This window comes from Solea senegalensis, linkage group LG10 (assembly GCF_019176455.1).
Source record: "Solea senegalensis isolate Sse05_10M linkage group LG10, IFAPA_SoseM_1, whole genome shotgun sequence".
In the NCBI taxonomy this organism is placed as follows: domain Eukaryota; kingdom Metazoa; phylum Chordata; class Actinopteri; order Pleuronectiformes; family Soleidae; genus Solea; species Solea senegalensis.
This window is the reverse complement of record NC_058030.1, coordinates 9,445,795-9,473,568: the sequence shown is the minus strand read 5'-3', so window position 1 is coordinate 9,473,568 and position 27,774 is coordinate 9,445,795. Positions and strand designations below refer to the sequence as shown.

The window sequence follows — 27,774 nt, the reverse complement described above, 5'->3', positions numbered from 1 at the left end:
TCTTTTAACTGGAAGGTCGAAGGTTTGTTTCCTGGCTCCGCTAGTCTACATACCTATGTGTCCCAGGGAAAGAACCTTAACCCCACATTGCTCCTGATGTGCAGGTGGCAAGGAATGGGTATAAAAGATGTGTGACAGAAAAACAAGTGAATGGGCAAAACTAGTGTCAAGCAGCATTAAGGAGTCCTCGAGATTAGAACATTTACCATGTATTACTTGAATTTACTGACGTTAAATTCAAGTTGTGAGACTGTGGAGTACTTCTTCTGTCGGCTTCTCCCTTTAGAGGTCACAACAGCAGATCATCTGCCTCAATCTTGCCCTGTCCCCTGTGTCTTCTCTGTGGCCCTTCCTGTTTTACTCCTGTCTGGCTGCTCCATCTTCAACATACTTTGTCCAGTATAATCACTGTCCATTCTCTGCACATGAACAAACCATCTCAGCCTTGCCTCTCTTACTTTATTTCCACTAGGAGTTCAGTGGATGTGGTCGCCCAAGTAGCTGGGTTGATAGTGTACGATCAGTAAAATAAGAGTCAAGTGACAAAACTCATGATAAAACATTTTAAAGTGGAAGTTGAAAATTGCACACTGATGTGGGACACAAAAGAAGAGGAAGAAATTTGAAATGCAAGCACACTTGTGCTTTTAAAACGGTAAATCTAGTTTCAGTTCCACAATGGGAATGATTAGGTGCGTATCTAATTCAGAGCTGAGAGATTTCAGCAGCAGGGGGCACTCGTGGCTTTGTCTGTCCAGAACATAACTCGTGACCCATATTTAGTGCACGTGACTAATATTTACGGAAGTAGGCTGACTTGTCAGCTGCCGTGTTGTGAACGGAAACTAACCTTTGTGGTTGTCACGTGCCGCTATTAATATAACAGTAGCTTTGTATCGTATTGTAATTTAACTGCAACAGTATCGCTTACCGCTGGGACCATGTCTTATTTATTCCTGCCTGTGTTGACGGTTAGCTTATAAGCTGTAGACAAATCAGTTGAATGATGCCCTGATGTTAGCTAGCGTTGCTACCATTAACATCACAGAGCAACTAACTTCTTTGACTTTCAGCTCCACTCATACAGGCGTAGTTCACTTGTTGTCCGTCTAAGCGTGTGTGCACTGGGTCATGTGAAGTGCTTCTAGTCAGTTGGAAAATATCCGCGTGTGTTTCGCTGCTGTTTCTGGACAACGTTGACGAAAGCTAACCGCTAGCTCGCTAGCCAGAGGTAAACATGGGAGCAGAACAGAGCGGAGAAGCGGAGCACAAACACTCCGATTACAGCTCCTCAGGTAAAGCCATCAATGTAATGCAATTACAGAATCGTAGAATTCAATAGTCTATTTTTTTTTTATTTAGTTAGTTTATTTCGGTCACAGTTATTCACAAATAAATGCAGGTTAATTTGTGTTGACACATATTAAGCACACATTCTTATACATTAAGTTCTGCACAAGAGAAAAAGACCGAACCTAGGTACTTATCTATCACCCTGTGAATTATAAAACAAAACCGCTTATCGTCAAAACAAGGAAAACACATTTATCTCCAGACAAAATATTACTCTATCTTCATATTATGTATTAATTGTCAGAATTTTAAATGTTTTGATTTGTATGTATGTATATAATTGAATCTCTACAGAAGTAGAGATAAAATTATATACATACAAGTACATTAAGTTACATTGGTCTGCTGTATTAGTAATGTAGAATAAGTGACATTTGCAATGTGACATTGCACATTTGCTGCCACTGCATAGAAAGTTATCAATGAATATATCAGTGAAGTGACTGCAGTGCTGTATTTCCATGACTGATGTCTCCTGCCCCTAGAAGTTTAATATTGTGTTTAAATTTCACCATGGTTTCTAAGATTTAACATGAACTTCAAACATTCATATTGAGCTTTCCATGAAAGGAAGTAGTGGCTATCAGAAAATATTCATGTTTGAGGAACTATATACTACATCTGACAAAACTAGAGAAAGTTTTAAGAGAGTGCAATACACTCCCCTTGCAGACTCAATTGTTGTCTTAAAAAATCTAAGTCTGTGTCCGATCCCCATCAAAATCTTTTTTGTCTTCCTTGGACCATAACCTGCATTCTTTACTGTGCTGTGCACAGATGCACAGACAGACTTGAAAACTGAAAAAACAAGTCAAACATATGATCTCTTTAGCAGTGGCAATCAAATAAAAGACACAAAACACTTCAATAATTTGATTTAATTATTGATTATACTTGTTTCAGCTGTACTTGATTTTAATATAGTGACTACACTATAGGTTGTGAAATTATTTTTTGTTATTTTGCCATGCACAAATCAGTGTAAATCATAGTGATCCTTATTCTTCAAGCATACATCAGACATTCTCAGATTTGTGTTGACATTTCCAGACAGGGATTCGATTGTACCATAGCGATATGATTTATGTCTCTTAATAATGATAGTCATTTTATTGCAGTGGTGCCATCTCCAGCAAAACAGAAGGCCAAGATGGATGATATTGTGGTTGTGACTCAGGGCACTCAGTCCCTTAGGAACATCCACAATGACCCAGATGTCATCAAGCTTCAGGAAATACCCACCTTCCAGCCCCTTTTGAAAGGTACCATTTAAGTGTACCCCCTTTGCTCACTGCCATTTTTCACAGCGTTACTTTAGTACAAACCAAAATGAAATGAAGAGTAAACTCACTCACTTTACGTTTACAATACACTTATAGTGATTCATTTGTGGTCAATCTGTCTTAAAAGTTGTCAACTTTCATATTATTTGGACAATGTGTATATATATATATTTATATATATATATATATATATATATATATATATATATATATATATATATATATATATATATATATTTATATATATATATATAAAATTATAATTTTCCTCAATGTCAATATAACAAACCTTCAATACACCATATTTATTAATACAAAGCGCAAATGCATTTTAATGCACAGTATAAAACACATTAAAGCTTTAAAGCGTTTTTGAATTACCTCAAGATTTTAATGCACATGTCTGAAAAGCCTTTGTAGGAAACACAAACTGGAAGAAATCAGAAAACACACATCAGAAAAACAATGTGTACAGTTTCAACAGTTTCAAATGAATTAAATCTAACATTTTGATGTGTGTTTCTCTCTGGTAAGACTTTAAAGTATCTGACAAAAATCTATTTCTGTTTTCACATGACCATGCTGGCAGTTTCATCCCATCTTACACCAGTCCCTAATGGGCCATTTTCAAATCCTACACTGTGAAATTAATTCTCGCTGCAACTCGTTAGCACTGTGTTAGAAAGTAGAAAATGAGCCATGTTTGCTGTGTAGGTGTGCTCCTGAAATAGCAAGGATGGTAGTTCTGTCAGATCCTGTGCATAGCTAATTATAATAATTAAAAAGTTTCAGTCCACATGTCCATGTCAGGCCTCTGTTTTTGTCTCTGCAGGAGTGCTGAGTGGCCAGACATCACCCAGCACTGTGTGTCTGGAAAGACTGGATGCCACCCAAGTTCTACAGCTCTGCATCCGCTACCAGGACCATCTACATCAGTGTGCAGAAGCCGTGGCCTTTGACCAGAACGCCCTGGTCAAGAGGATCAAAGAGGTGAGAATACCACAGATATGCACAGAGTTAGAATTAAGCATTATATTTGATTTCCTACCAAAACATATTCCCCATATAAAGAACAGGACTAATTCCAACATGGTAAATGAAAGTGTAAATTACTAACCTGAGCCACACTTTGAAAGTTGAACCTCAAAAACCTGTTCAAATTCACCCTCTTCAAATAACGCCCTCTGAATTGACAACCATATGGTCCAGCAGGGGGTGTTGTGAGTGCAGCTTAGCTTGACATCCACTGTGAATGTGTCAGAAAAATAAGACGGTGTTGTTTATAACTAGAATTAACTTATTAACCTAAAGTCATGCTGTGCAAATGGAGGCAAACTAAACCGAAGCATCTGAAAAGTGGCATGTGGTGGTATTTTGGTTTGATGTCGTTGTAAGAAAGTAAGGATCAAATCTGAGGATTTGCCTGTTTAACTACAGCTGAGCCCGATTAATAGAAATTGTAATGAAAATATGTCATCATGTTTGTGTGTGTACAGTGGGTCAAGAATGTTCAAATATCCTTAACAGAATAGCATTTCTCTGACAGTCAGAGAAAGTTAGCCATGTCAAAAGAAAGTTGCAGCTATAGGGGCAGAACAAATATTTTTTTGTGATCCAGGGAAAACAATAATGGACTGGATTTTAAAACTTTTTAGGTAAGAAAATGTTATTTTTGCGGTCATATTCCAAAGACAAAATGCTGACGAGTTTAAGACCTTGTACGTCATTGTGACTTAATTTTGCTTCCTTGTTTCAATAATTATATGGTTGTAAACTGTTGTCTCTCCAAGTTATTGGGATGTTTTTTTAAATAAGCTACTTTAATTTCTTCTGCTTTACTTTGAGACAGTTGTTGATGATGATGTCTCATTCTCTCATCTGTTTCTTTCCAGATGGACTTGTCTGTAGAAACGCTGTTCAGCATAATGCAGGAGCGCCAGAAGCGCTTTGCCAAGTATGCCGAACAGATCCAGAAGGTCAACGAGATGTCCATGATCCTGAGACGTATCCAGATGGGAATCGACCAGACGGTGCCTCTGATGGAGCGCCTTAACAACATGTTGCCTGAGAGCGAACGCCTGGAGCCCTTCAGCATGAGGCCTGATGGAGATTCTTCTACTAAGTAGCCTCCAGGAAACCGACACGGCAGCATCCCACCCAAGTCTCCACACAGTCCTCTGTCTGGTAGGAAGTACAGGTCTGAGAATGCTCAGCTGTCAAGCTCATTATCTCTTTTTTTTTTTAGTTGTTTCACTTAATGCTCAACACACATGCTCTCAAGAAGCAGCACCGCACTTAACAATTCAAAAATGCAATCAAACATTTACACATGAATTGAAACCACATCCTTCTGCGACCAGCCGCAGACCAGCTCTTCTGGACCAGATGTTAAATATTGAAGTGCTACATCCAGTCACAGGCCTCCTTTGTTAATATAAAACAAACACGTGTGGGGATGGGATTTACTCCATATGGCCTAAAAACATGTCTTGCATATGTGCTTTTGCAGCTTAGTATGGTTCTTGGCAACATGGAAGTATCTCAGAATGTTTCAGGAGACTCTGAAGATCCACTGAAAATTTTCAATTTTGATCAGTGATGGTGGATGAAAATGTATGTACTTCGCATAGTGACTGCTTTTAAGTGTTGGAACTCCATCGGCATATGAGTTTCGGGACATGATGAGAACAAAAGTTCGAAACAAAGGATTGCTGCCCTTGGATTGCTCAAAGACTATGGATGTGCTGTACTTTGGAATTAAAATGAGAGCGCTCGCCTTTTTTTTGTGGGGAAACTTTAATTTATTTGTACATTTTTGCTTGAGTAATTGTGTTAAGTCTGTGGCATGCAAAACAGTAAAGTGAGTAAATAATAAATAAATGAATAGACGTTGAAGTCTCAGCTGAGTAGACACAGGCACAGGTGTGAACCCACCACAGTTAAGACAAGAGTGAGGACACATTTCAACTCAAACTACATTTAGAGGAGGCTTTGAACCCACTACAGTTTCACACTGAACCAAAATTGATTATTTTATCTTGCTTGTTTTCCACACACACACACACACACACACACACACATTAGCAAAGGACTGATCTGTATAGTCAGACTGGTTAAAAACAACATAATTTAGAATATGTAAGCTGAAATGACTTGTCTATGTATTTGCGTGCAGAGCAGGGAAGTGATATCCGATCATTAGTGGTCACAGAACATGCATCCTGTACACATTTTGTTATTAATATCAGTTTTGAACAGGGACTTTGTTTGGTTTTCACAACAATAGCATGCATACCGAAGATTCACAGTCGATGTAGCTTGACACTGTCAATATTTTGGTTCTCTGTTGAAAGTGTTCACTCTTCTACTTCTTGTGTTTATTGTTTGTTTATATATAAGTTGTGCTCTTTAAGCATCAGTGGCAGCTCTAGTAATTAAAAACAAACTCTTGCTTACACTTGGTGGTCAGGACACATAGTTCTGTTTTTATGTTCCATGTTCTTGAAAAATTGGTCTTTTAACACCAACAATTCCAGTGGATGCCAGAGTTCAGTGAGACAAAGGATACTTTATTGGTACTATAATATTAAACAATATTTTAATTTGAAATTTATGTTGAAATGTGGTTTTCTTATATTTAAGGACTATGGAAACACATTCTCATTCATTAGAACAAAATAATAATAGACCCAGTTCCAGTGTAACTGCAAAAAAATGACTTGATATAGATAAAGTAAATGTATAGTTTCATAATTTATTTATTTAGTGAAAAGCTGTTAAAAATGCACAATAATAGACTGAGCAGCTAAATGGTCACATCTAGTGAGTAACATTTAAGAGGGTGTTCTGACAGAAATGTAATACAGTACCCACAAGGAGGTTTGTATATGAGTAAAAATCATTTAATTTTCATCACCTTAGAAAAAGTTTTGGTAGCTGTAACCATGTTTCCTTAGCTTCCAATCAGACAAATCAGCCAGAGCATGCATTTTGTGTTTTGAAAAGGAAGCTTACAACGTAAATGTAGAATGACATTCTCTCTGGTATCTGAAGTCCACTGTAGTTCCCTGACATTATTGGGAAAGGGAGAAGTCCTCAAATCTGTAGTCTCACCAGTAGATGTAACAAATTCTTACACAGTGGACTTTTAAATAGAGGGGAAAAAAGCACTTTCAAAATACAAAAGTGAAAAAGGAAAATACTCCATCCTCAGCCAGCCTTTAAAGCAAAGTGCTATGCCTACTTTAAGAGTCAATTTTGTTTTTTGAAAGATTTCCACTTCCAACTAACCCCCAAAAGACCATGTCAGAAATTAAGGTATTTTTTGCCAAGGAGGAGCTTGTTCTCCTTAAGGAAAGTGTTTTTTTTTTGCTGTGGATGGAGTTGCACAAGCCAGTGCCGTCTGGTTGTATGCTTTGTTATAGTTTCCACTTGTGTATAAACACACTGAACTCAATTACACCGACAGAAGGATCATCCTCTCCTCTCACTTTCTTTGAAGTACAGAATTAGCCTGCTACGTTGACATAAGGGACATTAGGCAGAGACGAGTTTCTTTTGAATTTTAAGCAGAACTCTTTTGATATGTTATTGCCTTTTAAAATGTGTGAGAAATGTCTTAAATTGCCTCAAGGTTATTGTTTGATCATTGCAGCAGAAATGGAAATTGTCATTGCATTGTGTGTGGTGAGGACGTGTGAGGACGTGTAAGACTTCCTTGGACTGTTTGTAATAAAGAAAAGCTCCTAATGTTTAGACCTGGATATTAACGCCATGAGATGATACAATGGGACCTGCCACTGGGTAATTTATTCTCTAAAATGAAAAAAGAAATCCAATTACTCCTGTATACTTCTTCTCACTTGAATATAAATCATGGCTGTGTTGCACCATTTTCCATTCCTATTTTTATGCACTTCAAAAATAAGTACGTACTTCTTAACCCCATCATTTTTAGGGTGGTACAGGTTGCTTTCCTGCAATCATTGAAGAATTTAGACATCACACACAGCAAGTGACTGAAATGTAAATGACTCTCTGGTCTTAATGTCATTTTAACACTCATCAAGGCTTACACATTGATTTAGTTGTAGCCACTGCCTCAATATTAACACTGAAAATCACATGATGTCTTATTTTCTTAATTGGTAAAATCTAATGTCATGTAACCACCGCATGAATAGAGCTTTGATTCATTAAGCTGCTCCTGACACTTTCTTCCTCTCTCACTGTCAGTATCTCTTAGTCACTCATGCGAACACAAACCTCATTGACGTGTACGTTCAGATTTGCTAAAAACACCATTTTGTTCTTGTGAACAGACATGATGTCAGTGTATATCTGAATATAACATGAGTCACATGTATTTAAATTCACAGGAGACTCATCCGGGACATATTTTAAGGCCAGATATGAACAGTTGGATGTTAGTACCTGGTCTGAAATGGGCCTAAATGATTAATGATACTTTGATTGCTGAAACAATCACTTATTATCCTGGCTCAATTATCCTGACTTTCTGTGTTTGTGTGTTATTTCTTTGTGTGTGGTTTATCTCCTGGCTTTCTCCCACACTCCACTCAGGCAGATTAGAGTTTGGTTACCGGGAGTTACCTCTATATGTTGGCTCGCGATGGACTGGCTGACCTGTCCATTTGTACCCTGCCTCTCACCCAGTGTCAGCTGGGATTGGTTCCAGCTCCCTCCGCAGAGGATAAGTGGTATAAAGAATGGATTAATGGATATATCAATTCAGTATTTCAACTGTTAATACAAAAGTCACTATTGATTGCGGTTTATCTAAAGTAAAGTCCAATTTTCTTTGTCATTCAGCCAAAAAGCCTTTCGTTTGTACTGTTAGCTGGACAAAACAAAGCAACAACAGAAATAACACCAGCACATTTGAAATGCATTTAAATTATATTTTGTAAAGTAATTCTGTAAAGAAAAAACAACAACATCTAAAAAGAAACTTATTTCTTTGCAGTTATGTATCAGTATTACATAACTGAGCTTCCTTTTTATTACAATACCTAAACAAGAAGTGGTTTCAGAAGATTAAAGCTATCCAGCAGAATTAGGCTTCCTTGTCATCTGGCAGAAATTGCAAAAATAATCATACTTCATTTCTTTCAAGTCTACAATCACCTGACTGTGTGAATTGTTGTTTTTCATTTTCCCAGAATGAGCCTGGAGTAGCCCACAATGGACAGAATACTTATACATACATTCTTTAACTCACTTGGAGGGAAGGGTGAGGCGAGGTGAGCACTTTGTACCTGGTTTTAAAACCATTTTGTTTTCACTTGATTAATATCACTCTTGGTACATGTCCTTTCTAAATATATAAAAAAACACATTACTGTGTTTTGTTATATTGTGCCACATTCAGTCTCTTCCCCTCTTGAGAAGGTTAAAAACCTTTGGCTCAGGACGGCTGTAAATGCTGAACCCGTGAGGAGCTCAGGGAAAAGTGGGAGGCGTGTTTGAGATGATTGCCTGTATTGACTTTCATCTTGTAAAATTACCTATCATCGCTTTTTTTTAATTTGACACCCAGTCTCCAGTGATAGATATCTCATTGGCCCTCCCTCTTGAGCCACAGCCAAACATTATTCTTCTTCCTGGAGACATGAGATCACCACAGACTAGATCCCCTAGCAGACATTTAATAAAACCACTTTTTTTTGCTTCATTGCTCAGTTGTGTTTTCAAGGAAGCCACTACAGCAGAGCAGGAGTGACGTGTACCTTCACTGAAATACCACTGCTCTATTCATGTTTAGGGGCGTGACAATATGTCAGCTTTCTGCTTGGCTTTGAATTGGGAATGTACCATCTGACCTATAGATCACAACCATACAGTGTTAATGAGGGACATCTAAGATGTAGGTTTGCAGCTGGAGCTTCAGCTCTGTGGGACAAGTTGATAAGTCATTATCATCTTGTCCCACAGTTGTAACAGTAAACCCTGATCTACTACATAAAATGTGTAAAACAGTGTAGCGTAATTAACACCTCTGCAAGCAGGATCAGTTTATTTTTGTTTAAATAAAAAAGATGTAATGCTGCAGGTCAATACAATGAAGCTTTTGACGGGCATGTAATTGTAGTGATATTGAACTATGATACAAAATGAACAATCGCAAGTCAAACTGTTTTTCAGAAAGTACGTTTCTTGGTTGAATATTAAAGTCATAGGCCTGTGAACAGCCCCAGTCTGATTGAGTGTCTATTATTATTGTGCCTTTGCGCATGGCACTCCAAAAAAGCAACCAAAAGTACAAAAGTCATTGCACTTGTGCCTATTGGCAAAGGAATAAAAGGTAACACATTCTCCCCTGCAGTTAACTTTCTCGGGTCGTTGTGGTAAATAAGAAAATGTTGTGCACTTGTCTGGATAAATAAAAGTCTAACAGCAGTAATAAAAATAGAGCAAGTAAGGCCATGATAATGAAATTTTACACCAGGGAAAAGACTGAAATCGGTGGAGAACTTGCGTTTGATTAAATGTGGGATGGTGTCTCAGATGGTGATTCAGTGCCATTGGGGCTGTTGCCATGAAATGCCAGTGACGGCATCATGTCTCATCTGAGACAGCCTGTAGCCAAACAAACAGCAGTGTGGATGGCCTGCACTGAACAGGAGAGGTGACATTGTCTCATTGTTTGGAGGGAGGAGGAGGGCAATGTGGTGCCATAAATTGCTTAATGTTACTTTATGTCTGAGCAATGACAGTGAAGAAACAAATGTCCAGATGCACTGGATGCAGTTAACTACAAGGACCACTGGCAGGTTGTCCATCCATCCGTTTATTACTTGGCGCCAAAAGGGAAAATGGAATGCTCTTCTACGCTTCACAAGTCATAAAAACTGTCAAGCAGAGTTCTGATTAAGGTGAATTCAGATGAACTTTCTAAAAGGTATTGAACAAAATAAATGTCAATAATGCACATGTCCATTAAGATAAACATCTTGGTGTTAACACTCCAGCTATGTTAAAAAAACACCAGTGAAACCTAAACAAAAATGTGCTCCTCACACATCTAGTGATTTAATCTTTTTTCAGTTTTTCATCTCCCCTCAGCAAACACTTAAGCCTTGTGCTTCTATTACATCTCAAAAACTGTTTTCACCTCCGACTTAACCTCCAGCATTTCCTCTCATTTTCAGGCATTAGGTTTAGTTATTGCCCACAATAACAAGAGACATCACAAGGCTTTTACGCAAGCCTTAAATTTGAGCCACCTGTCAGACCTTCACAGCACTGAGGTTCTTTCACATTACCAGCCATATTGTGTCATTCCCATTCAAAACAGGTCTGGTATGATGGATCACGTTCATAATTACCTCTGAAATGGCACTCGTATGCACACTCGGTGTGTCCTTTGAAGATTTCCAGATACTTCCCCTCCCACATGAACACATTGACATTCAGTGCATTTACATGCAAAAAGTCTGATTTAAATCGGACTAAGACAATAACTAGCTTTTCTTACTGTCATGTAAACACGTTAGTCCGACTTAAATCAAGCTAGTCTTTGTCATACCTGGATAATGCAATTCATAGTCTGATTACTCCAGAAGTAGAAGTAGAAGGAGAGGACGTATAAACTGCAGTACTGTTGTTGGAAAAGAACAAACTACATGATAGATTATTTGTATCACGATTATCAATGAAAATTAATGCAAGTACGAAACATCCAGAACCACAACACGTGTTTGTGAAGTCAGACTTCGATTTTCTACTGTTGTGATTGCCTTCTCAGGAGGATAGTTTGGCTTGCTTTTGTCCTCCATTTACTTTCATAGCAAAAATAATGAAGCATTCACTGTCTTATTTTCCTAATTGACCAAGAGCAAAGTGGATCTAAGATTCTCTGCTGGACCACATGGTGTTTACCTCAAATGACCTGTTGCACCATTTTGGATGTTGTTTGTAAGGTTTGAAATCCCACCAACCCAAGTTCAAACAGACATTTCAAAAACATCTTTAGGAACTTTTCTGGCATATAAACTAACCTTGTCAGGAGTCAGGACCAGTAGTCCTCACAGAGACCAAAACCTGGTCCTATTGAGGCATTGAGGCAGAACTGGTTAGGGCTAAGACTTTAATTGTGATTAGGTTAACGTTAGGTGTTAAATGGTTATGGGGTTAGCCTCAGTTTAGGCTGTCCAAATGAACGGAAGTCAATACAAGAAGAAGAATAGCTGTGCAAACATCTTTCTCTTTCTATCCCTCTCCCTGTCCATCTCCCCCTCTCTCTCTCTCAATTTCTGCGTGTGTGTGTGTGTACATTGTGTGTTAGTGGTATTTTCCAAATATCCATATTTTGTCAAGGCTAAATATGTCATCCATTATTCATAGCCGAGAAAGGAGACATGTCGATCATTGCTCAGTTCCACTCAGTTCATTCAGATCAGTCAAATAAGCCACTGGGAGATTGTCTGGCTCTGTGCATAACAGCACATTTCTTCTCTTACTCTCAGCTTAACAGTGTCTTAAATTAAACATGAATAAAATATTCACCACCCTCAGTGAAATCTCCGGTTGACTCAAGTCATGATACAATCAAGGTCCAAATGATCAACATGCTGTATGCTTATCAATAAATAGACATGTACAGTGCCTGCATGCCTGGGTGCACTTTATTAAAGATTCTGCAAACAAAGCCAGAGAGCACTGCACTCTTCATATTGGTTATTTTCTAGAGGGACATGTGTGCTGCTTCACTTCAAACAATAACAAGTGGGAGTGGGAATTTAGTATTTGCTGTTATTCATATGCAAAAACATATCCTTGCCAACAATGCCCTCCACTTACCTGGGTGCTCCAGCTTTGTGTATCTGTGAGTGGCGGAGCCGAGAAAGGAAGGGCATCATCGCGTCCTTTATTAGTTATGTCGAGTGGCCTCTTCACATTGATTAGCAGACAAGAGACTGACCCAAAGGCTTTGTTGCAGGAATAATTCTGTGGGCAGATGAGTTGTTGATCAGATGAATTCTGAGAGCACATTGGCATGAAGTGAAATGTCCTCAGAGTTTGGCTCTTTTCTAAGATTGGTCAAATATTAAATTGATTAAAAGGATAAATCGTTATCAACTTGTCCCCGGCAACACATTACGTCTATGATGTGTTTGCTGTTGGTGAACTCAGCAGTTGTTTGTGCCAAACAGGACATGTTTGAATGAAACTATAGAGTTTTCTTTTCACATTGTAGAGGGTAGCATGCATTTAGCATAAATGGTAAAATTATCACCTGGTAACACTTTTTTATTACAGTACAGTAACAGCAAAGTAATACTATGGCAATACATTGTAATATAGTGGTAATATTATGGTAGTAACATCTTTATTTCCAATGCAATTTATATGCATGCTGTAACAATGTGGTGGAAATATTACAATAATACCAATATTTCCAAAGCAAGTTGGTAATGAGAATTACTATAGGCTACCATCCATGTGATGGCTTCACATGAAAATAGTTTGGGAATCAGAATCAATAATTATCATATTATTAAGTGAAATGTTATCCTCCCTTATGTCCCACACACATTTCCTTTACCATTCCAAGCTATACTACAAAAATGAGATACTAATACCATAATCAAAATTCCCTGTAACAAAGTTATTACTGTACTTTTACCATATTATTACTCAACTGTAAAGTGATACCTACCATGGTTTGAAGTAACAACAAAAATGTGGCCACAAACTCAAGTTGTACTAGAAACATTCACTTGATTTTTATATATATCAGACTATCTTGCACTAATAAACCTCAAATTAAGCTAATAATTTATTATCAAATGAATGTATGTCCATGCCGGTGGCACCGACTGTATGATGAGTCCATATTTTGTTTCCCTTGTAGTCTCCTCTGGCATTGATGCAGCATAAAATGTCAGAAAGTGTTGATCTGTGTTTCCCTTTTTCTTTGTTAAAAGAAATATTCACATTTAAGAAACGATGAATAATTAATTACTACCAACAATATCAATCAAAATATCAAGTTGGCAATTCATTTAGCAATCGATTCATCATTGCAGCAAACAAATTCACCTTTCCGTTTTGGCAAACGTTTGGCTTTGGTTTAAATTCATCCCAGAATAATTTATATCATTTCAGACAATCTGACCCAAGGTTTCATCACTGAGGTATTTCTGGACATTCCTTTAGGTGAAGACGAGCGAGTGTCTGCCGCTGCCTTTCATCTTGTTCCTCTGGGTTTAAACGCGAATAGCTGAATATTTGCAGTGTGAACTCCTGCAGCCCCTCAAATTATAGGTTAGGAAATATCCAAGCTTCATGTCACTGGGGACGGAGCCATAGTGCAGCAACTGACAGCTGACAGTTGACTGGATGAGAGACTTTCCCTTTAGCTCATGGTCTATTATGCATTCACCTTACACTGGCTGACATTAATGGACTCCCTTCACGCCTTTCAAGCGTGTAATAATGGTGCACGCAGTTAGAAAATGCTTAATTGTCAGTTTGGAGAGTGGAGTGTCAACTCGTGATTATCCGTGATTAAAAAAAAAAAAAGAAAACACTGTGGGAGTTTAAAATTGTACGTCCCTATCTGGCCTTGTAGTAATGACATTTAATATGCTGTATTTATTTTAGAATGTGAAAAATGTTAAGTAAGAGAGAGGTGAGTATCTGTGTGAGGCTGGTTTACTTTGATGGCAACAGCCTAAATATAGTTCCTGACCAACTACCTCCCCAAAATTAGCCCAGACTTCCGTAATCATTACCTTTTTTGTACTCGATGCACTCCAGGGACTTCAGTATAATTTTGTTGGGAATATGAAAGTGTAGCCTTTGTAACAGCCTTCAGCTGTCAATACAGACTGTTTACTTAGAAGGAAAATGAAAGATGCCAGCTTTGTAAAATAACATCCCGGGATTTTTTTCTTTTTTAAAAAATAAAGAACAAAGCACCTCTTGGATCATTCACGTTTCATTCCATTCCGTCCATCCAGTTAGTCTGTTTGAAAAGATAAATCAGGATACCTGCTGTGTCTTTGTCCTCAGACACCTGATTATTCACTTATCCTCCTCTGCAGTGCTGCTGAACTGTGTCAGCTGTTTCACCTTCGTGTCACTGTGTCCTTGTTTACTTTCATGCCAGTCATTTAGACAATGTTTTTCAGTTCTCTATTCATGCAGAAAAAAGTGCTCACCATCCTGCGTTTTATTCATATTTTCCATGTCAAACTAAAGATGCTTGTTGTGGTTGGACCTTTTCTTCATAATCAACACCTGTCACCCTTGTTAAGGTCTCTAATTGTCCTTCACGATATAAATGCAAGAATCCAGTGGAGTAAGAAATGGCGAGTTTATCCGAGCTGCTGTTAGATAGATCTGTATTTCAGTATTTCAGGCGCTGTTCTCAAAAAACAGTATTGTCATGACAATAAATAATCAAGGCATATGAATGATCACTGTATGCGGAATCAATGCTAATGCAAAGTTTCTGACAAGTTAATGGATGGAGCTGAGGTTGGGTTGTGGTGGTGATGTAAAGTGCTGACAGCCTGAGGAGATGAAGGAAAACAAAATCTCAGTAGTTCTGCTATGATGCACTATGTTCTCTCTCAGATTGGAAATCTCATGATGTATGGAGGAGATGAGGTTAAGTATTGACCTTTTCTTTTACCTTTACAATCAACGCTCCGATTGCTGGTCCAGTATTAATCAGTCATTGCTCTGGGTGTTTAATTATTTGGATTTTCAGTGTTGGATGAGGTCGCCTGTTTCACTTAACAGTACCACATTGTGGAAAAGTACAAATTCTAAGGCAATCTAACACCAGCTGCCAGATACGTACAGTATAGTGGAGCATAATATTTCCCTGAGAAATACAGTGGAGTGGGAGGTTTGGTGGCTTAGTGGCTTTATGTGTGAAGTTTGCATGTTCTCCCTGTATCTGCTCGTTGGTTTCCTCCTTCCATCAAAACATGTATGAATGTCAGACACATTCAATCAGGTCGGTCCAGAGTGGCCACACGCTGAGTCGCAGCAGTGCTGATCAACCCTCCATCTGATCTTGTCATTTCGGTAACGTACAATGACAATGAAAATCCTTTCCTTCCTAAAAGTATTTAGTTGTTACCTAGTATTATTTAGGTAACATTAAAACATTAAACATTAAACACATACAGTATAATGAAGTTCCTCAGTCAAATAATAACCAACAATGCTTGAATAAATGCATTTACTTTATGTCATTGGCTATTTTTTATGAATGAAAGTAAATAGAGCAAATTTGGGAAACTGGGAAAGTGTAGATTCATATGGGAACCCAATGTGCAAAGTACCAAGACGACACAAAATGTAGTTTAAATAATGTATTGATAAAGTAAATAAGCAAGCAGCTTAATAATTTAAACTTTTCTAGTTTTGAATAGTACTTTTGTTCCACTTCCTTTAGTAGCAGTTCTATTAGTTCAAGAGAGTTCAACATCCTACCACAATCTGTGGAAGACGTATTTCCAAAAATGACATGAGGCACGACCAAACTTTATATTACGTTTGTGTCTCTCCCACTTCTAACTTTGTTTAGCAGCGAAATATAATAGGATCTTCTTTCTAATGCGTCCCAGATGGAGGAAGCAGCAATTTGCATCTGTTATCTGCAAGACACGATGAGACAAGAAAAGTTCAATCTCTTTCACCCTCCTCCATCTTAAACTATACTCTTACTTTTTTGCAGTATTGCAAAGTGCCATCTGTCAATCGCACAGAGTCTCACAGAGCAGCTGAAAGTTTAAACTAATTAATCAGGACTCAGTTTGACATTCGCTGAGCTAATTTTACAGGCAGTCCATATTCATATTTCAGAGAAGGTCATGCAGCACATTGCCAAGAGATTAGCCACCTCATCAATTTTGAATTGAGTTATTCAACTATTCATGAATTAGCTTTACTTGTCTCCAAAGCACACATACACATGCATATCTAAAGTCCGCATCTGATGTGTAATATTGCAATCCCTTGTTTTGTCAGCGCTCGCCTGGATGTTGCTTTGCCACCACGGAAATCAAAAGAAATGAAAAATTAAACGTGATTACGGGTGTCATGATCGAGTTATTGCGATCTGCTATGGTGACAGTAGAGAGAAAATCAATGAATCACCAAATTTGTTATGAGGCAACTCCTGGAGATTATTAATATCTGCGCCAAACTTCATTTGAAGAGATATTTTAACTCCAAACCAAAGTGGTGAATTAGCGGACATCCACAGAGCCGTCTGGTTGTGACAGCTAAACAAGTTTAACCCTTTAACACCGAGTGTATCACAGAAGACACGTTTGCGTATGCGCACTTTGCATCAGGAACAATTCGGAAAAATTCCAGTGGTTTCTGAAAGCTGAGAAGCTGCATTGTCAAAGCCAACATGTGGCTATTATGCTAATTCCACTCGCGCTGTTGCAGGAAGTCGGCAAATCACATAGTTTCTGGACATTTGAGACAAAAACTCAAACAAATGTTATTTTGTATATAATATGTTTTATACTGTTCACATTCTTCCTCATTTTAAATTGCTAATGCACCATTTTAACATGCAGTAAATTGTAAATAACTGCCAGATATTGAAAGTTATTCTGGAAAAATGGGCAAAAGGTATTTTCTGGCCCTTCTATGGTTAAAATAAGCAAAATGGTTAAGAGAAGATGTGACTCTTGAATTCCTATAGCATAGTAGCACTGCAATAACATCCCTTTGACACATTTTGCTAAAAAAAACCCTTCATATTGTTTCAAGGGTCATAAAAGTATTGTTTTGCACGTTTCCAACCATTAACTACAGATTACAATCGTTTACATTATGATAATTTCTCTAAATCACACCATTGCTTGTTGGACAGCAAGACACTGCTTCAGCTCATTTCACCACAGTATGAAAATCAGCCAGCAGCAACCTAAGTGTTCCGTAGATAGATTTCCCATCCCAGTGAACTTCTGTTAAGCTTTATTCACCATGCAATCAGGACATGGTTGCATGGTAATTGTGTGGTAAATGTGCGTGTAGCTCAAACCTCCTGAAAACTCTCCCAGTGACTGTGTTCAAACCATCTGTGTGAGATTGGAGTTGTCAGAGTTGACTGCAGCAATATCATAAAGCAAGAAATTGTACATTGTTATTTCCCAGAATTTCATGTATATACATATATATGTATACATATATATACATATATGGAGAGAGAAATAGAAAAAGAATCAAACAAGAAAGACGTTCTACATGTTAAATCACCCAAACAGTCCGTATCTGGGGACGCAGCAGTACAAATGATGAAATGGTGCAAATCTCAGCTCCGCCACAAAAGAATTCTGTCCAAAACAACTTTGAACAAGTTTATTCGCGCCCTCGCGAGGCCAATAAACACACCGGCAGACAGAATCATGTAAAACTCACAATAAAAACCTAACACGAAGGACATGTTGTTCATGACTCTTGGTTATGACAGACACTCCAGTTTCCAGTGAGAGCGGGACAGATGTTCCACTTTTCCTCTTTAATGTGCTCTCGTCATCAAAGCTACTGCACTTGAATCAGGCTAATACTTACAGGAGTATTGTAACAGCAGGGTCTCTCTGTTGGTTCATGGTGTTACACGGTGTGATCTGAATGATTTAAGGCTCTTACATTTTTAAGCAGCTGCAGCACAGTTTCAGACACCCAAACACGACAACACTGAGTGCCCCCCAGCTCCTCCAGCGCAAGCATCTCCGGTTGTGCCATTAATCTGTTTTTCATGCCAAATTAAAGTGAATATCACACAAGGACATGGCGGCATGCAGAGTATATGTAATCTACATTAAAAGCGGCTTGAAGGCTAATTATAATTGCAAATTTGCAACTTGACTCCTGGCCCTCTTTCAGACACAGAACCAGTTTAAATTTATCATTAAATGTGACGTCCACTCAGAATTCTTCTTGGCGAGGGGTTCTCTGTGATCTGTTTTTATTTTGATTTCCACATCTTATGTAGTGCAGCATATGTATTGGATTTGCTGTTATATCATTTGCATAATAGTGACAGGAGCAGTTGTGGAAATCATATTTAACATCTTGATTGTGTGACAGCGATCCAGCATGAAAAGTTCCAAATATTTTTTTTTAAATCTGATTTTGTATGAGAGTGAGGTTTATACCTACAGAATATGATTTCAGCAGTTTTCTAAGTTCATCACAAATCACACCGTGTGACAGGCATCTAGTGCAACATCAAGATTGTAGACTGTACAATGATATATTAAAATAATCCTATATTAGTCTTGCAATGGGAATAGAATTGGCTGTGTATGTAAGTTAGTACAGAATAAATTAATTAAATTTATTTAAAAGGGACAGTGTACATTGATCAACATTTAAATTTAACCCTAAAATGTAAATGTACGGGAATTAGCAGTACTTTAGCTAATTTTCATCTATAGTCCCTTTGCAGGTCAACACAACAACAAAATCAACTAGCAGCAACCTAAATAAATGGGCCGTAGATAGGTTTTCCATCCAGGTGAACTTCTGTTAAGCTTTATTGACCATGCAATCAAGACATGGTTGCATGGTAATTGTGTGGTAAATGTGTGTGCATCTCAAACCTCCTGAAAACTCTCCCAGTGACCGTGTTCAAACCATCTGAGGTGTGAGATTGGAGTTGTCAGAGTTGGCTGCTGTACATTGTGCTTTCCCAGTATTTCATGTACTGTATGTATGTATATATATGTATATGTATAAATATATATATATATATATATATATATATATATATATATATATATATATATATATATATATGTATGTATATGTATAAATATACATACATATATGTAAATAGAAAAACAATCAACTGTGTGACCTGCATCTAGTACAACATCAAGAACGTAGACTGTAGTGATCAACACTTAATTTCATGTTGGTGCTATCATGTTTAGATCAAGAAGCAGCACAAAGATATGGTGGGATGGTTTATTTATGATTGCAAGTTTGGTTCACTTTAATCCATTTATTAAGTTTCGTTTTATTAACCTCTCTCAGAGTAACAACGTGGAACCACCACCAAAGAAGTCGACATGACTGGTGATCTTTTGTTTGGGACATCCCAAAATCAATGTATATCAAGATTTAAGCAGCCGATCGGCAGCTGGGAAGCTTTATAACACTTCTCTGGTGTTTCTAAAAATAGACACTTTAAAGATACTTTTTTATAGGCTTGGGTTTTATCTCTTTCTATCGGCCAGACTTAAATGAAATAAATAAAAAAGAAAGAAATGCCATCCAGTATTTCGAGGGTACAGACTAATGATAAGGGCACACGCCTTTCTTACAGCCTCTTTCACGCTGTTTTATTCAACCGTTCACATGAAAAGTAATGGTGTGAAGAATATAAGAAGTGGAGCTTGTGAGAATTGCATTTCAGGTTTCTCCATTGCTTGTGAGTCATGCTGCCGGGCTCTCTCATGTTCATGCACTTCAGTGCTATAAATGTTAAATGTTGAAACCTGCCATTCAACAAGAAATAATCTCAAGCCGTCTTCTTTGAATTTTATACATTTACACTTAGGTCTCAATGAAAAGCACTTTCATTGACACATTAACCGTGATTTCAGCTGTTTGTTATGAAAATGGATCTTGAAAATCAGCCACAACAGTAGCAGTAGCACAAACAAAGCAACTGAATTATTATTGTTATTATGTTATTATGCAAGGATACACAGGTGTTGTTCTATGCAGTGGAAATCATGGTTTGTCTCTGTATCCTGTAGTAAAATATTCTATGCAGAAAATGAATAAAAATGAACACGTACAGACAGACAGAAATAATTATGAATTTAAAAATAAAAATAAGGGAGTATACATCATTGTTCATTATAACAACACATTTTCTGACATAGGGCCACAGACACTTTGATTCACAGTACTGACATCACATCATGAAATAGAGATGATTTAAATAAAACATCACATAAATACTATGAATAATATATCGTAAATTGTATACAGTGCTTCAAAAACCTAAAAAGCCACAGTTTCAGTTTATTTGTCACATAAATAACAATAATATTTTTAGTTTTAAAGGAGATTTTGAAAGATTTCTAAAATAGTAGTTTGTTTCTTTGAGAAGTCAGAAATTAATCAAGCATAATTCAACATTCAACCACCAAAACGAATTCTTCTGTTCAAGAATGCAAGTAAATAACTACAATTTGACATATTAATCAAGAAATAATAATGTGCTTTACTATTTTTTTGGATGGACAACAATAATAATTATATTTTAGCATTAAAATATAATTTCAGTTAAAGCTACATACTGGTGTATTAACCATTACAAAAACTTAATTACTGTAAGTATAAATACACACACAATATTCTTACATGCACACACACACATAACATATTAGTAATCAGTAAATAAAATGGTTTAAAGGGAGAATAAATATAGTATACGCATACCTACATACATATGAATTATATGAAGCTACACATCTACAGATCCACAATGAATAGAGGACAAATGAAATAAATGGGTAGCCTCCAAATTTAGTTCACTGACTGTGAACTGTGTTGCGCTGCTGCCTCTTTAAGGCTGACAATTCAAATTAAGAGGCAGTGGGTGCAGACACATTCTGTTTGTGACACCTTGTGGTGGAGAATGAGGGGGTAGAGAGAGAGAGAGGGAGAGAGAGAGAGAGAGATCAAAGCAAAGGAAGAGACAGAGGAGGAGTGAAGAGAATGAGAGAAAGCAGCTCTGCAGCGAGAGAGCGTGTGTGTGTGTGTGTGTGTGCCCTGCTTCCCTTTGCAGAGGGTTTACTCCACTTTCCCAGAGAGCCGCTTATCTTCCCTCTGCGTGAGTCATGGAAGTGATGTAGGTGAGTGGAGCCGTGCGGAGCAGCAGGAGACAGCAACAGATCTTCTGCCTGTGTGTCAGGTAAGATCAGGTCATTGTGTGTGTGGCTGTAATTCTCCTCGGTCTCCTCATATGAACTGGAGCAAACAACTTGTGCAGAGTTTTGGATCTCCTCCTCCTCTTCCTCCTCCTCCTCATTTGCCTTCGCCTTCTCTTTTACCTGAACAAACAACCCTCTTTTGCTTATTGGAGCACATTCTGCTCTGCTCTCAGTCTGAGGATACTTAGTGCTCATGCAGGCTGTACATCAGGACTGTGTGGAGTCAGAGAGTGAAAGCTGTGCTGACAGTGTGAGCAGCGTTTACTGTCTCTGTATTGACAGGCGGCTCACTGGGGCTGTGGGCTTTGGAGGAGGATGAGAGGGAGATGAGGCAAATCTCTGCTTGAGGGAACCAGGATGGTAACAGCAACAGCGATAATGATCCAAATCTGCATGTGTGAAAGGAGATGATCTTGAACTGAGTGAGCCAGATTTAAGGCTTACGCTTTCTGTTTTGTTGTGGCTTCTTTTATCTTCAGCCAAGGTAAAAATATACTGTATATATTTTTAATGTGTATATCAGGATGAATAGTATCAGCTTCATCTTATCCCTGCTCACACTCACGCTGCTGACTGAAGCATATGCAGTCCATGGTGTTCGAGAAGAGTGGAAGTCAGCTGATGAAAGCTCTCTTTGAGTGACAGCTGAGCACCATCACAGATTTTTAACATGACTCAGCTTGTGACACAAACAGGGAGAGGACAATGTATGATATTATTGTGCATTATGATAAAAAAAAAACAACAAACAACAACCCAAAAAACAAAAATATTTTCCCCTCGCCAACATACAGTTCTAATAATTTATTTGATTATCACAAACAGGAGCCTGAAGTCATTCCACTCATTCCAGGACTTCATGATCGATATTCATCTTATTATTTATTTTTTAATTTTTTAAAATATTAGATTGTGTTGCATTTTTGGTTCACACAAGTATAGATTTCTAAGATTAGTAACATGTTTTTGAAACATTGCAACATTTTGCAACATGATTGTAACATAAGTCATGTTTTTTCTGTGTCCAGATTTAAAAAAATGTGCACAATACATCTTCCAATTATCTTATTTAAAAAAACAAAAAACATTTTGTTAAATGTTTGCTTAATGCAAGTAACTTTGTAACATTAGTAAGAATGTGTTGTAACAGTACAATAGTTTGCAAAAAAAAAAGTAGTGATAACTGACATGTTTTTGTGCATTTTTTGGTCACATAACATGACATAATTTTTCCCGATTTTTGTAATGTTAGTAACATATTTTGTAAAAATATATATAAAAAGAAACAATTTCAAAGCATGTTTTTACAAATATTGCAACAATATTTTTGGTCACGATAATCATAACAGGACATTTTCCTAATGTCTCACGTCGAGACCCGTCCTCTCAGTGATGTAGGAATAACCTGCTTTCATTTGAGAGCTGGATTTAGAATGAATTACTGCTGATCCCCAACAGCTCAGGTGTGTTTGTGTGGGGTTTGATGTATAATCACACCTAATGGAGTAATATTTTATTTCCAAGAGGACACTGTCGATCAGGACACTGTCAGCTGACACATCCACTTATAATATGGCAGTTGTTATGAATGTTCGCTCTCCTTATGACCCACATCAAAACCACTACTGGCAGAGGCACTGGACAGGAATTAATGGACCCCTTAAGATTAGAAAGTACATTTATTACCGGCTGGATTTACCGTCAGCGAGGACCTCCATCATTCTCTATAAAGGACAAGTGCAGAGGATATTTTTTATCTTTGTTGACTGGCCCGTAGTATAGTCCTCAAAAAATGTTTTGATTGAATGTACAAAGCATTAGGATCATCTCTCTGGTATTGATCTTCAGCCTCTTTCTTCAGCTTCATGTTGTCTCACAGCTTAAAAATCCTTTTCATTGATTACTTTGTTTCTTTTTACCTGCCGCTCTTTTGGGATTGGTACAGATTATACAGGGACTCAGTAAAGGTAAATGTCTCTTACCTGGATTGACCTTGTCTCTGTTCCTTCTGGAGACACAGTGATGCTTTTCCTGTGTTTGTGTTTGTGTGTGTGTGCACTTTTCAGTTCCTGAATCACCTTCTTGCAAACACAACACTCCCTATTAAAGTTTCAGTATTGCAGCAGGGTAAAATATCTCATGCTCAAGGATCAATAAACAGGACGAAACAACGTGAGGGCGGACCAGCCAACAAATGTAAAAGCTTGTACCAAGGGGAAAAAATCAGTTATTTCATCAACATCAAAAACATTGTGAGCACAAACTGAAATTGAGCCAAAACAAAAAAAAGATAGTAGCGTGTGTGTATGTGTGTTGTTCTGAGTGAAACTCCTTTTCATGAAATGTCCTGATTTTTATGGGCATCTCAAAACCTGCTCCTTCAACAACCCACTTAAGTTCTCTTGTGGGGTACAAAGTCAGTGTTGTAAACATGCTTCTGGCTTCACATGCTCACAAAATTGGTGTCTTGAGAGTTTTTTTTTATAAAAAATAGAACAAAAAAAACAAAAATCTACAAATGAAAGGGAAGTACTGATATGGTGGGTATATGCTGGGCTTTTGATACTGTGAGCATTGCACACTGAAATTAAATTATTATGTGATTATGATTATGAAAGGAAATGTCGTCTGGTTTAAAAAGTGTAGCCCAGGACAGAAGTAGCAGTTATCCACCAGGGGGCAACTCTGACGTCTGTGAATTTCCATTTTCAAAAACTGGATAATTTTGGAAATGTAAATCCCAATGTACAATTATTTAAATCTGCAGCATTGTGCACTTGATTATTTTCTCCCCCTACAACAGCAGGTTTGTAGCATAAACACAATTAACCTTTATTCATAGCTAACAGTGACATCACAGTGTGCTGACACAGTCTTTTGTGCACTTTGGAGTCACTGCAGTAAGGACAGAAAAAAGGACAGACAAAAATAGGTGTACATACAGTGTAGATATAGGCTGTGTACTGTGTAACACCCCCGTCCACATGGGGAACAAATGTGTTTTATTTTCTCTTTTTTGTGCTTTTTAGTGTCAGAAATATGAAATGTGGGCGGACTGCCTACTCTAAACAAGTCCAAATAGCCGTCTGGTCACAGCAGAATTTTATTTTAACTAATTTGAGGCTTCACTCCTGCAATTTAGCATCTTGAATTCAGAACACGTAGCATGTTAGTAACAGTAAATTCAAGTGTGGCTTTGTAGCCATGAACAGATGCAACATTTGACAAATCCATCTGAGGTTTGTGGCAGGTTTCTCCTTGTCACGCTTTCCAAGGAAATTCAATTATTTCCTGGTTTTGGCACAAACATATATATATATATATATATATATATATATACATATATATATTTGTATATGTATATATGTTTGTGCCAAAACCAATCTTTTCATTTATTTTTACAAACTTTACACAGACCACGTCTTATTGACTTTGTAATCATTCAGTGTTATTTGGAGATTTGTCATGTCGTCATTACATTTGTTTTTTATTTCTCAAATTCAGTATAAAAAATTACTAATTTTACATCCAAGGTCAGTTTATACTCTTGAATAAACTTAATGACTATTAATACTCTAATTGTGTTACTAATAATAATTTTCCTTAAGTTAAAGTTCTGATTCGCAAACTATATTGCGTTTATCAATATATTCCCTTAAAACACACTTAAACGACAAGCCAAAATGTTGTTTTTTTCCTTTTAGTTACATTTGATATCGCAGCACCTTTATCTTTTAAGTCATATACTCTAATGTTAACGTAATATCCTAATATGTCATAATGTTAACTAAACGTTAATTTAATCTAAACTCTTTATCAATTGATGTCTCTTTATTTCATTCGACAGCCTTTTCAACATCGTAAAAACATAGCTATTACTTTCAATATATTGTTAAAGAATTGATTAGAGCTGCGACTACCGATAATTTTTGTAACCGATGAATCTGTTGATTATTTTTTCAATTCATCGAGTAATTGTATGGTCCATAAAATGTGTTTTGAAATGGTTTTGTCCACAAACCAAAATGTTTCACTTTTAATGATTTTTTTTGTTTGTCAAATGAAGCAAAGAAACCAGAAATGATTCACTTGAAAGAAGCTTGTTTTTAATCATTAAAAAACTGTAAATCTGAATAATCAATTATCCAAATAGTTGAACATTCAAACCTCTTAACCGTCTTAGCTTTGTAGCCACGCGGTTCACTGTAAGATATGTGGGTACAGAAGATGCTTCACTGTCCTTTGAATTAAGCAAAAACATGAATGACCATGTTTTTTTTTTCTCCTTTGCCTCAGTGGATGATTCAGAGAGTCCATGCCAATCTACAGAGCAAAGAACAGAACCCTAATTAACACCAGACAATCTGACCGCAGCAGCAGGCAGGTAAGACTTTCACATAATCATCATCAGAGGTTTTTGGGGACAGATTTGAAAATGCGTCACTGATCATGATCGTGACGCATGTTTTCACACTAAATTGGTTGTGATCACACGTTTTAATTACTGCTGCAGAAGTGATCTCTGTCACCAGAACATCAGCAGCAGCAGCAGCTCCTCTTATCTCTCTCTGGCATAAGTCAGCTTTATTTATTATTTACTGTCATTTCAGCTGCATGTACAAGATTACAGTTTCTCTCAGACCCCAGCGGTGTAGGTAACAAAGTACTATAAAACAGGTTAAAAAAAAAAGGATGAGCAAAATCTGTGAACACACTCACTGTGCAGAAATGGTGAGTTATGCTTTGCAATAATTGAGAAGGAGCAGAGATGAATTCCAGTGTGATTTATTGAAACTGTCATGCTGTAGATGGGATTCTGACCCAGGTGGAGAAAATGAGGAATCGTTTTTGAATAAGCTTAGTTAAAATGTCACCTCCCAAGAGCAAGGTTTCAGAGAGCTAAGAAACAGTAAAACACGTCTCAGAGTTTGCTGAAAAATGACACTTCACACATAAACAGTATTTTTCTAAATGACGGTAGCAACTTTAATGTTAATGTTTCCATCTGCTGTGGAGCAACTCCCAAACATGCTATTGATCCACTCTTAGCTCCAGGAACAATTCCTGGTACTTTATATTCAGAATATATCCCCAGGTATTTTTCACTGTGGCATAAATGAACTTGAACTGATACTGAATACGGATTAGGATTAGGTAAATTGGACACTCTAAATTGATCATAGGTGTGAGTGGGTGGTTGTTTGTCTATGTATGTGGCCCTGTGTACCCTGCCAATCGCCCTATGTCAGCTGAAATTGGCACAGCTCCCCCCACGACCCTCATGTGGAGGATAAAGCAGTCTAAGGTGGATGGATGTGATACTGAAAGGAAGAATCGGTGGATGTTGCAGAGGCTGTTGCTCTGCTGACGTGCCCATTATCAAAACTCTGGATAATGGGTTGCTTCAGTCTCTGATCCGATTCTCTGATCTCCCCAGAGGGAAGGAAATCATCGAATTCTGACAACGTTAAAAAAAAGAAGAGAAAGTCGACACTTGGACTGATAGACACTGTTATTGACCCTGTTATTTGTCTGTCTGGGATGTTGTTTCTGCTTCCTTGTGGAGGGATTTTCACGGTGCGAGAGCTGAGTGCACACAATGGCACTTTGTTTTAGTTTTTTTCAAAAGAGCTACCAAACAGGATCTTTTATATGCAATTTATCACATGAACACAACCTCAATACTCTATTCTATTCTCCTTTAACATCCTTTTGTCCAGTGTGTAGTCACTCTCCCTCCTCTGCATATGACCAAACCAGCTCAAGCTGAGCTGTCCCTCGGATATGCTTATTTCTAATCCGGTCCATCCTGGTCACTCCCAACAAAAATCTCAGCATCTTCAGCTCTGACACCTCCAGCTCCTTCTCCTCCTCTCTTGTAGACAGTGCCAAACATCAGAGCAGGTCTCTCTTACTACCCATCCTTCTGTCTCACATCACTCCTGACACTTGTCTCCACCCACTCCACCCTGCCTATTCTATTCGATTCTATTCTATTCTATTCTATTCTAGATAGAGATTATTGTGTATCACTCAGAGACAAAAAATATATAATACAATTTTAGTTATATAATCAAGATTAACCTAAAATCCGATGGAGAACTACACAGAAGAGTCCTTGCTCCCAGTAAAACAGAAAAAAACAGAAATAAAATACAACACTTCTTCATTTCCTTCTG

The 27,774-nt window shown here is 37.5% G+C and overlaps 2 protein-coding genes across 7 annotated transcripts in view; both read left to right on the top strand.

The window, feature by feature from the left end:
- The first annotated feature begins 529 nt into the window (after positions 1-529).
- On the top strand, positions 530-7,528 carry borcs5 (BLOC-1 related complex subunit 5). Its single transcript, XM_044036206.1, has 4 exons — positions 530-1,295; positions 2,472-2,615; positions 3,469-3,626; positions 4,529-7,528. The coding sequence occupies exons 1-4, from the start codon at positions 1,238-1,240 to the stop codon at positions 4,760-4,762; spliced, it is 594 nt and encodes a 197-aa protein (XP_043892141.1). The 5' UTR covers positions 530-1,237; the 3' UTR covers positions 4,763-7,528.
- Positions 7,529-8,548: 1,020 nt separating this feature from the next.
- LOC122775946 (alpha-1,3-mannosyl-glycoprotein 4-beta-N-acetylglucosaminyltransferase C-like) overlaps positions 8,549-27,774 on the top strand; it is a 44,177-nt gene continuing 24,951 nt past the window's right edge. For 2 of the 6 annotated variants that reach the window (XM_044036200.1, XM_044036205.1), the window contains exon 1: positions 25,690-25,979. The gene's annotated coding sequence lies outside the window, so the exon portion shown is untranslated. Of the gene's footprint in view, positions 8,900-21,394; positions 21,577-22,759; positions 23,563-25,689; positions 25,980-27,774 lie in introns of those variants that run through there. The other 4 variants (XM_044036203.1, XM_044036202.1, XM_044036204.1 and 1 more) reach the window with 4 other exon arrangements.

Coding starts and splice junctions, on each gene's coding strand:
- borcs5 (XM_044036206.1), top strand. CDS start 1,238: ATGGGAGCAGAACAGAGCGGAGAAGCGGAGCACAAACACTCCGATTAC. Junction 1,296..2,471: donor CTCCGATTACAGCTCCTCAG/GTAAAGCCATCA, acceptor ATTTTATTGCAG/TGGTGCCATCTCCAGCAAAA. Junction 2,616..3,468: donor CTTCCAGCCCCTTTTGAAAG/GTACCATTTAAG, acceptor TTGTCTCTGCAG/GAGTGCTGAGTGGCCAGACA.